This window comes from Prinia subflava, chromosome 8 (assembly GCF_021018805.1).
Source record: "Prinia subflava isolate CZ2003 ecotype Zambia chromosome 8, Cam_Psub_1.2, whole genome shotgun sequence".
Taxonomy (NCBI): domain Eukaryota; kingdom Metazoa; phylum Chordata; class Aves; order Passeriformes; family Cisticolidae; genus Prinia; species Prinia subflava.
The window spans coordinates 3,693,644-3,704,910 of record NC_086254.1 but is presented as its reverse complement, the minus strand read 5'-3'; the positions used below and the strand labels follow the sequence as shown (position 1 = coordinate 3,704,910).

At 47.8% G+C, this 11,267-nt stretch overlaps 1 protein-coding gene across 1 annotated transcript in view; it reads right to left on the bottom strand.

Annotated features, from left to right (window-relative positions):
- Positions 1-284: 284 nt before the first annotated feature.
- Positions 285-11,267, bottom strand: part of MYBBP1A (MYB binding protein 1a) — a 55,710-nt gene continuing 44,727 nt past the window's right edge. Inside the window, exons 25-27 of the mRNA XM_063402413.1 lie at positions 2,570-2,671; positions 1,392-1,516; positions 285-907 (exon numbers count right to left, since the gene is read on the bottom strand). Of these exons, the coding sequence (XP_063258483.1) occupies positions 406-907; positions 1,392-1,516; positions 2,570-2,671 (729 nt within the window). The 3' untranslated portion in view covers positions 285-405. The remainder of the gene's footprint in view (positions 908-1,391; positions 1,517-2,569; positions 2,672-11,267) is intronic.

Sequence of the window (11,267 nt, the reverse complement as noted above, 5' to 3'; positions counted from 1 at the left end):
GGCACTGCTGGGCTTTGGCAGGACAGAGATGAACCTTTAGGGTTTACTTCTGACTCTGCCACATGGGCCTGACCTCTAACTCAGCAGTGCCAGCTTGCCCACCCCAACTCCCCAAGAAATCCAAACCAGACTCACTTCTGCCTTGGGAAGTCATGGAGACAGGATTCTCTGGCACTGCCAAAAAGAGAGAGTGGCCATCTCCCAGAGCCTGGAGGGTATGGAACCTCCTGAAGCTGTGCTCTAGGCTGAGCCCTCCACACAAGCCAGACCCACAGCTTTAGAGCTCAGCATCATGGAAGGTTTATTTAAAAGTCATGGAGAGCATAAAAAATATAGATATTAAAATTATTTCAACAGTCTACTGAGCCCTGCTAGCCATGCCAGGCCTGGCTGAGTCTATGGAGTTTACTCCTGTACCACTGGAGCTCGTTTCTCTTTTCTTTTCTTCTTGGCTTTGTCTTGCTTCTGCTGGGTCTCCTGGACAACACTCCCCTTGGTTTTCTTTGCAGGTGGAACCTGCTCAGCTTCATTGCCTGCAGCACCTTTTCTTTTCCTGTTTCTCTTCTTCCTTTTCTTCTTCTTGTCAGCCACAGCATCCCCTCCATTAGCAGTGGGGAGGTCCCCACCGCCCGCCTTTGCCACTCCGTTCTCCCTGCTCCCCTTGTTTGGATGCTTTTTGCTGCCCCCAGGCACGAGACCTTTCTTGTTCTTGGGGGTTCCTGCTCCCAGGGGCTGCTCCTCTGGGGCTGCTGGCTCCCCGTCCTCCCCCGGTGCCACCCCGTTCTCCTGGGCGCCTTTCTTGCGGTTCTTGCGTTTCTTGCTCTCTGGCAGGAATCCTTTCTTCTTCCTCTTGGGCAGCTCCGCTCCCTGCGTGGCCTTACTGGCTGTCTTCTCCTTCTTGGGCTTCCTGCAGAGAGAATGCCAAAAATCAACAGCAGCTCAGTGTACAGCCAGGGAGCAGCGTGATCCGTGTGACAGGCGAACAGGAACAGGCAGAAGCAGAGGATGAGGATGAGTGGAGCTGGGATGATGCCTGCCTGTGGCCCCGGCTTCCTCAGTCTTCAGGCAGCACATGTTCATGCAGCAGACATGTCAGACATGTCAGACATGTCAGACGTGTCAGGTGTGTGTCACAGCCCTTTCCCATCAGGGACAAATCCCAAGGTGTAAGCACACAGAACAATGAGCCTGGGATTACTCCAAACAAGCATTAATGAGTCTCTCAAGCCACCAACCAAGGAGCTGCATTAAACTCACCCTGATGTTGCTGCCCTGACCTCCTTTCTTCCCCCAGCCCCCCACACCACTGTACACGAGCAGGGCAGGCAGGCAGGCCCCAGGCAGGCCCCAGGCAGGCCCCAGGCAGGCCCCAGGGTGCTGGGCACACTCACGTGTAGTTGAGCCAGCGCATGGCGTTCCAGTAGAGAGAGTCGAGCCGCGGGGAATTGCCAATCTCCTCCAGCTGGCTCAGAGGGAGCAGCGCTTTCTCCACCTCTGCCAGCTTCACATTCAGCTTCTGCAGGAGGCAAACAGAGGCAGTCTGCAGGGGGAACTCGGCAGGGGCACTCACAGCAGCAGGGCACTGGCTGTTCTTAGGGGAAGGCTGGGGCAGGAATTACCGATCCTGCCTGTCTGCACCACTTCAGTGTGGGGAAAAAACTGGGGAGTCACACCGGCCACCAGGGGCTGGGTCTGCTTGAAAACTTGAGCTCCTACCATGAATCTAACAGAACTGTGATGGCATAAAAAGAACTGGAGGGTCCTTCAGTCCTCTTTTATTCCCTGTCCGTGGCTGGGAGCAGGGAAAAGAAGACACATGACTTTGAACCCATCCAGGAGAAAAGCAGCAGCAGGTCCAGCCTGGTTTCTAAAGATCTGGCACCCTGTTCTGTAACCCACTGCATAAGCTCAGTCAAACCAGGCAGAAAGGGGTGTCTCAAAGGCTACTCAGCTCCTGCAAGAGCCTTGGAATAATCTCTCTTCTCCACCCATTTTCCTATTAGCTCCTGACAAAGAAACAGGCTGTGGTCTGAGCTCTGGGCTTATCAGTAGGAAACTGGGCTTTGGCAATTCTGCTGCTTGTGGTGTTTTCCTCCAGTAAACAAGACCACATTAGGGATGTATTTTGTCACCTATAGAAAATCTGTGCATGCTCACAGAAGTAATTTTTTATTAGAAAAACAAAGCCCCAGAACAAAGCTTCACTTCTGCTCTTACAGCTATTGAGTCTGTTTTTGGGAATCATGATCTCTGGAGTTCAGTGGAGAGGAAAGAGCAATCCCCTGGGATAAAGCCCACCCTCTCTGTACCCCAGGTTGTATTTCTGCTGCTGAGAAAGCAGCTGCCACAAGTGTTTGCTGAACACTGCACAGATTCTCCTCTGGAGCCTGTGGGTCACTCCTTCAGACAGGAGGGCTCTTCTGCCCTCAGATCCAACCAGGCATTCCCTCTAGAGGTACTTGTGGTAGGAAATGAGGTGGGATGTGGCAATCACATGGCAAAATCTGAGTGTGACATTTAAAGGGTACTCAGAACACCCCATTTGTCACATCCTGGGTCACACACTCACCTGCCCTGTCACAGTTTTAAGGAGGAAGTTCAACAACTCCAGGCTCTTAGCAACTTTCTCTTTCTCAGCCTTCATGAGGGGTTTTCCAAGGGTTTTCAAACACTACAAATTAAATGAGAATATTGAGAAGAAACATTAGATGGGGAAACAAATCACACTTCACAGAAGAAAACAGAAAAACAAGTAATGGATGGCAGGATTCACCTGTCAACAAAGTAATTCTGGAACACAAACCCCACCAAACTCTGGAAAAGCTGAGGAAGGCACTTGGTGAAAGCTTTGATACTCAGTTTAATTAAGAAACAACTGGACAAAGTAAGAACAAGGAATATTACAGAAGCACAACTTTGCTGCTGTCCATAGTTTCTAAGCTTAAGCTCACCTGGAGATGCTTTCCTGGAGAAGAAGAGGTACAATAATCCCTGACCCCACCCTGGAAGGGCCAAGAAGCTGCCAGACAACACCTGATGGACCACAGCTACTCAGCTTCAGGAGCTGGGATTTACACATAAAGCATTACTGCAAAAATCCATTAAGATTTATGCCCAGGAAATCCCAGGTGCCAGCCTAAACAGGGCTTGTCAAGCTTAAGTTCACTGAAGTAACTGAGGGAAAAGTCTCCCCTGTGTTCTCTCTCTGTGTGCTGCAGGGTTTCTGAGACACTGAAGGGTCTGGCTTAGAGGAAAATCACGCCAAAGATAGGTCAAATAAAAGCCAGTTATTCACAAAAAGGGCAGAAAATAGCCATAAAAAGGCAGCTGGATCAAAAAGGCAGCCCAGTGGCTCAGGGTGCTGATCCTCTGCCTGCAGCTGCTCCTTCATCCCTGCTTACATGGTCCTTCTCCTCCCCACTCTGTTTCTGTGTGCTCACACTCACCACAGCAAACCCCACACAGATCCCACCAGTGTGGAACAGGATGTGCAGGGACACGTGTGCTGCAGACAGTGGCACGTCCCACCAAAGCCTGCTCCTCTAGAGAAGCTGCACCTCTGGCCAAGCCCTCCTTTCCTTGGAATTTGGACATTTCAGCACAGGCAAGGGGCAAAGCCCAGCCCATGCTCAGCATCCTCAGTTCCTCAGGCTGAGGAGTCCCTGCCCCACACAGCAGTGGGATGTCACCATTCTCTCACAGGTCCTGTATTCCAATCAGACTGGAAATAATTTAAGGACTCAGCAAACTGTTCTCCATCTACATCAGTATAAAGCTGGCAAATAAAATAAAAAATCCTTGCAGACACTGAGAGAGGTAAGAAATCTATCCCCCAAATTCTTTCAGTAATGACACTCGCAACAGAAAAATAATGATGCCCAGCAAGAGTGTAGGGAACACTTTCAGCATAGAAAGTGGGGAGACAAGGTAACATATCTGCAAAAACAACAGCCTTCAAGTAGAATTATTCACTATCTGTACAGGCTGCACACCCTGGGAGTATCTTTTTTAAATAATAAAGATACAATTCTTTCCAGTTCAGGATGGTCCACTCAAGCCCTGTGTTAGGAAGCCGTTCTGCTGGCTGGAATCCAAGCTGCAACTTCATCTGACTATCAATAACTTGCTAATTACTCTCTCCTGATATAGACAGATGCACTGCAACTCTATTCCAGAGCTGTCATTAACCTACAAGGTCACACAACTCCACAGCTCTGAAGTCTCCCAGGTAAAAAGAGAGACAAATAGAGGGGGTGTGATTGGAAAATAAAATCTTCACATGTAGGATATAACACCCTGTGGGTCAGGCACATTCAGTTTATTAGGTTTACCACTAATAATAAATAATAATAATATAATACAATAATGTAATGTAATAATAAATATTATAATAAATATTTGTAATAATAAATAAAAAAGGCTGATTTACATAAACATTTTCTCTGTAATTTGAAGAACAATATATTGCCAGGATAACAGTCTTCCTTGTGGTTAAATCGCCTTTCAGAGAGACTTTTAGGTTGAGATCCTTATTTTGCTAAGCTGTGCACAAGTTCACAGGATGAGAAAATCAGCATGGGTTGTCAGCTCCTTGGGACAAAAAGAATCAGGCCAGTGCTGTGAGATGGAGCCAAAGTGAAGTCAACTCTCATTTCATCTTTTCAATATACAAACACTTTAGAATTAAAAAGGTGTTAAAAATAAATTGCATTTTCTCTTCACTGTACAATGAATGATGTAGACAACTGCATTTAAATCATGCTGGCTTGGCTCTGCCTGTTCTTGTTGCCCTGATGCTTTTGAAATAAAGATTTGAAATAAATCCTACTGAAGTCAACAGAAAAGTCCTGTAGCTCTGACAGAGCACCTGAGGGACTGATTTTCAGCAGCACACAAGTTTTCAGGAAACTGGAACCTGCATTTAGTGAGGGGTACCCAACCAAATTCATGCAGACCCGTGGAAAGAAAAGAGTGGCTGGCCCAGCTGGAGATGGAAACATCACCAGTGTAGTGACTAAACATCTATATTAAAAGCAGTGTTTTGCATCAATCTGGAAACTGCACTACCACCAGCATTAATAGCCAGAAGCAAACTGGTACAATTTAGATGCTCTGCAAACAAAGAGCTCCCTACTGAAATGGATCACTTTGAAACAGCTCTCAAGGACCAGGAAGGAACAAGGGTGAGTGGAGAAGCCAAAGAAGCCACAAAGAAGCAGCAGATAATTCATTCCTACAGAGTGGACAATTTTCTCTAGCCCAGAAGAAGAATTTGCTTTAAAGAAGCTGGATTCAGACAAAGTTCTGCTGTTTCTCAACATAAGCTTCCTCCCTTTCCCTTCTGCTACAAAGGGGTGTAAAACAAATTTGCTACTAAAGCACAAAACCCCCACCACCACCTCAGTATGTGGCAGGCTGAGACAGTCAAGCCTCCCCAGAGACTTGAGCCCAACTCCTGCTCAGCCCAGTCACTCATCTTGATGTCACCACTCAGAGCACCTCCCATTAGCATTCCAGGAGATGGTACCTCTGATTAGGCCTTGCTTCATTCTCCTCCTCCCAGCAGCAGGGAGTGCACAGAATGGAGCATTTGCTTCCATGGGATTTGTGTTTTTGGGTCAGCACGAGACACCAACACAAACATGCTCACTCTGGTTATGTAGAAGCTGACTTGGGGCTGGGACTGCTGGCAAGCCTGAGGGAATGACTCGCAGGGAATGAAATCCAAAGCCTCTTCAGTGGGAACTGGGTCCAGAAGTCAAAAGCAGCTTTCCCAAGAATTTATATAACTTAATCTCAAGTAATTATAAAACTTCCTGCTACACAGGGTACCAACCATTGTCTGCATGCTGTGTTCTGCTCCCTCACTCAGCTCCCCAAGAGATGAAATCAGCTCTGTCACCCCAATTGCAGAGGTCAGTCATTTCACAGGCCTCCCCTGATTTTATTTGGGGAATGTACATAATCCAATCATAAAATCAAAGCAAAAGCTATTATGTAACAGATGGCAAACTGCAACACATGGCAAACATGCCTTAAAAAGACAAGTAGTATTTCAGTCCTCTGCAGCACCCTTGGGAGAGCCTTGAACACTGCTCAGATCACAAACACTTGCACAGGGCTGGTAAAGATGTGTTTTACACAGCATGACTGAGGCACAAAGCAGGGGTTTGCTTCCAGCTACGCTGCAGGTCAGTGGTGGAGAGTTAAAGGAAAACCCAGGAGAACTTGTCTAACCACCTGCTCTGTGATTCTCTGCCTTGTGCTGCTCCAGAGGCATCCAACTCCCTCTCCCTGGCCTCTGAAAGCATTACCAGCCCAAGGGTCACACAACCCAATTATGCAATACTAAAAGCAGAGACCACATGATTTATACCCAACAGCTACACTGGCATCACTTGTTGATTTATGTTGCTTTTCCCTCATTTTCTGCTTTTCTTTCTCCACTGCTTCAGGAACAGCCAGTCCCATTTCACAGGATATCTCAGCTCCAGTTCCAGCTCAGCAATACCTGTGATGGTTAATCATATCTGTACATCTGAGCTGTCAGCAGATCTGGGCAGGTCATTTTCCAAATGGAAAACTATGGAGGCAATTTTCACAGCTGGAGCTCCCATCTCACCTCAAGCCAACACAGCAACACAGCTCCTGCCTCACCCTACATGGATTCAGCTGGCAGAGATGGTTTTGTTATGTCAGGCTGCTTCCAAAAGCCTCTGGCTGTTTCTGGAGGAGGGCACTCCTGCATCCAAGGTTCTCTGCCTCTCAGATTTCCACAAGAAAAACTGCACACTGCCAGCATCCTAACAATCAGTGGGGTTTATTATATCACTCATTCCTGTATCACACATGAATTATCCCAACTACTGCAGGATCCAGCCTTTGTTCCAGGTTGCACTTCACAGCATTCCCCCATCTTCACAAAGTGTAAAACAAGTTAGTCAGAGCACAGGAGGTGATTATCTGCAGTAATTCAGTCACACAAGTAGGAGAGAGAGCTGGCAGGTAGCTATAACCAGACAGCTCAATTTCAAAGCCCAAAACTCCCCTGAAACCCATCACACAGCAGAAATGCTGTATGCACAGCTAGAGCCAAAGTCAGCATCCCAGGCAGTGCCCAGCCCCCTGCAGGGGAGATGGCAATATGCTGCTACCTGGAGCCATGCAATGTTTCTGGAAGTTTCCACATCCACACCTGCCTGCACCCCTGTCCCTTTCACAGGGACCCTGGGGGACACGCTCAGCCCAGACTCACAGGACACAGCAGCATCTCGAGTGCCACAGAGTGCCCTGCCACCAGAGACAAGCTCAGTTCCCAGCTGGAAGTCTGAATTCCATTTCATATTTATGCATTCCCAGCATGTCCCTCAGCCTAGTCCATTGTTGGAAACAGAGAGCCCTTCCCCTCCACGGGATCAGCCTGGCAGATCCATCACTGAGAGCTGGAGAAGCCTGGCCAGCCTGCATCCTCCATCCATCCCCTCCTCCCACAGAGCAGAGCAGAAGCTGATGGATTCATGGCTGGACACAGCCCAAGTCCTTCCACAGACACCCCTCCACAACCCTACACCACTGGACAGCCTGGGGTTCCTCAGGAAAAGTCTCTTCTCCAGCAGCAGAGTTCAGCAAAGGTTCCAACCCCCAGATGTCCCCAGCCACAAGGAGGAAGTGCCAGCTCCAGTGCCAGCTGCGTGCAGGATCCCAGAGCAGTGGCACAGCCTGGCATCTTGCTGGTGGCGTGGCTCAGGTCCCTGTGGTGGAATCACACCCAGAGGGGCCCAGCAAGTGCATCTGGAGCCCTCCAGGCCGTGTGCAGTACCTGAGCCAAAGCAGAGGATTTCCCATGACACCATCCAGGTGAGGGTCAGGAAGGGCAGAGCCTGCCTGTGGTGTTGGCAGGTTAAGATGAAACTGAAAGGCTGCAGTGTTCTGTATGCTCACAACTCCTGTTTCTATCCAGCAAGCAGAACACTGTATGCTCAGTGTCCCCCAACCTGGGATTCTGCCTGTGCTTCTCCTGAGAGGAAAGAGGCAGGCCAGCATCATTCCTCCTGTCACACAGACCAGGTAACACGATGCCACACAAATGGCAGGGCCAGGAATCAACTCTGAGCTTCCCAAACCCAGCCCCAAACACTTCCTTCCATGATAATATTCACTGCACAAAGATCCCAAACCAGAACTCAGGGCTGAACCATGGAAGACAAAGAAGGGAGGAGGGAAGAGCAGTATGTCACTCCAGTTTTCATCTATCCACAGAGCCACATGCACTTCCAACAGCAGGCACACAGGGAGAGGTGGTCACTCCTCTCACCTGACCAGCAGAGCAGCTGCTGCTGAGAGCATTTAAAGGCAGGAAAGAAGCACTGACTGTCCCTCCTCCAGCCATTTTCTCTCACTAAGTTTCTGAAGACTGAAAGTATAAATGTTCAAAACTTCCTTGCATCTCTAACACAAACAAGTCATCAAGAAATGCTCCCCAAGGGTGGGAACCACCAAGTCTCTGCTTGCCCCTGACTGAGAAGAAGGGAAGGCAGGGGACTAAGCAGACCCACATGCTGAAGGGTGTAAATAAAGACATTTTTGGTGATGTTTATTTTGGAAGTTATTAGAGGGAGGAGACAAAAAATCCAGAAGCCATCCTCACAGAAAATGTCAACACTTTCCCAAGTTTAATGAGCTTGATTTTTTTCCCAAAGGCCATATGGAAATGCAGCAGGGAATAACCACACAGGACAGCTGAGGGAACAGAGGAAAAGGAAGTCCCCACAGAGACATCCAGTATTCTGAAAGCATGTCAAAGATATCAGTGAAATCACTACTGGCCTCATTTTACAAGCTAAGAGGCTGAGAAAGGGCAATGAATTAAGAATTTATAAAGATGGACAGATAAAGGTTCAGGCAATCTTCAAGGAAAAAAAATGAAGGATGGTTTTTTTAGAGATTTGATGAAGTCACTTATATATAATTATCTCACTACAAATTAAGACACTGATAATCAAATGTGATGCCCTTCAGAAATTAAGGGCATGTCTACACTGGAAGGCCAGATAGTATATCCCTCTCTCCCCTACACATTCTCAGCAGCTCCAGAGTTGTTTTGAATTCCTAACTGAACAACACCATATTAACAAAACCCTGGAATGCTGTACAACAATGGTCTTCAGGGAGCACACAGCAACTTCCACATGATAAGGAAAAGAAGTCTTGGGTTATCTGTGCCCTTCCCAGGCCATGGAATTCCCTATCTGCCTGCATTCATGCCTGCCCAGTCCAAGCCTGAGCAACCAGCTGAGCATCAAATGCATCTCACTGGGATTGTGTGTGATTATCTGAAAGCCTCCAGAACTGGTGACCAGGAGTGCTTCAGGCTTGCCCTGAACCCAGCTCTCACATTCTGCTGGCACTTTGGCAGTGCAGGATGCCTTGATCCTGTTTGGGTTTCAAACAGCCAACTGCAACAGTTATGACACTGACAAAACAAGCAAAGGGAAAATCAGTAGTAAAGTTTATCTCTTCTTATGATGTACTTATTGCAGAAAAAAGACAAAGGAAACCCTCAGGAAACCACGGTTCAAGCCAGAGAAAGCAGTTTCAGCAACAGTTTTCTGAGGGCTGTTCTGTTTTGAAGTTCACAGCCATCAAAATATGTATTTTCTGGACTATTCCCACTCCCTTTGACTTTCACATCATAACTGGGAGTTTCAGCATAAATTGGGAATTATACAGAACACCTCAGTTCAGGAGGGCAAGCTGGTCCCTAGGAAAGGGATGATGAAAAAAGGTAATAAAATTATGTATTCAGAACCTGGAGCTTCCTGCCCTGAATCTGTCAGTGAGTTACTGAAAATTTTGTACAGGTTCAAGATCTCTCCAAAGCCAAGACAGCAATTTTGTAACACAGAAAAAGAAAACATAAATATATCTAACAAGGGATGCAAACACCAAAACCAGCCTACAGTGACAACTGGGAGAGCTGAAAGATCAAATTGAGAAATGCTGGATAAAGAAAAAAAATAGTGTGTGGGCTCTAGTAGCAAACCCAGAGATCCCTCACCAAAACTGGGTGAGAGTTTCCTGTATGGAATGGGGAACTGGACCTCTCAGGCTCTGCAATTCCTCAGTGTGTTACCCAGGGCAGCCTCACAACAGGCAGCAGAGGTGACCGTGGGACAGAGGTGACTGTCCAACACACAGGGCTGTTCTGAAGCCAGGCTGAGAGATGGTCAGACTGTCCCTGCACAAAAAGGGTCCCTGAGATGTCTCAGGAGAGCCAGGTTTGATTCTTGGCTCAGCTCCCAGCCAAGGAGTGTCACCTGTAAAACAGGATGAACGGCTTCAGCAAACCAAATCCATTATGCCTTGGGTTTCTGCAAAATACTTTCCCCATTACATCAACAACTCCCTGCTTTGAACTGCCTTTGTAAAGCACTTTGAGACCAACTGATAAAGAACAAAGCTCTCCATGAGGAAGATGTTTCTGTCAAACGTTCCAGCATCCCAGGTGAGCTCTGTCACTTACAACATGAAGTAACTCTTTCTGTATACCATGAACACAACTAAACCCCTCAGATCCCCAGTTAGAACAGACTCGAAGCAAGACTCTGCTTTGTGTAAAGTAACTATATTGGATTTGGGAAGCCAGAGCTGTGCCAGAGCTATTTTCTGCTCCCTCACCTTTGCAGTGCAGGGCTGTGGATGACACTTCCTGCCCAGGTGACCCAGCAGCACAAGCCAAGAGCACCAACAGCAAGCAGGGCTCTCACACAAACAAGTGAACTCCAAAGTACCCGATGGGACATTAGACCTGCCTCACTGACAGCACGGAGAGGGCAAACCTGGATCCCTCATGGCCATGGTGTATGTTTTATAAGCATGCTTAAACAATTTGGGAACAAATAAGGTCAAGTTAGCTTATGTAAGCACAAGAGCCATTGCCTTGCAGCAGCTAGAGCTGCTATTTCAGGAATCTGTCTCTTCACTTAATGTTCCTGGCCGTTGATTCTCCCTCATCTGCCTCTTAGCTTTGCCTGCATAATTCAGTGATATCCAAGACTGCACTTGTCTCGCATTGCTTCTTCCCCAGTTCCTGCTCATATCACTGCCTAACCCATCCCAGATTTCCCTGGTGGGGATGCTCCTCACCAAGGGATCTCAGCAGGTAGGCAGTGCAATCCCTGAGGCAAGACAGGATAAGCAGGCAGACACCAGGAGATAATATCTTGTCCTCTCTGACAGCCCTAAGCCTGCCATGGCAATCCTGCAGC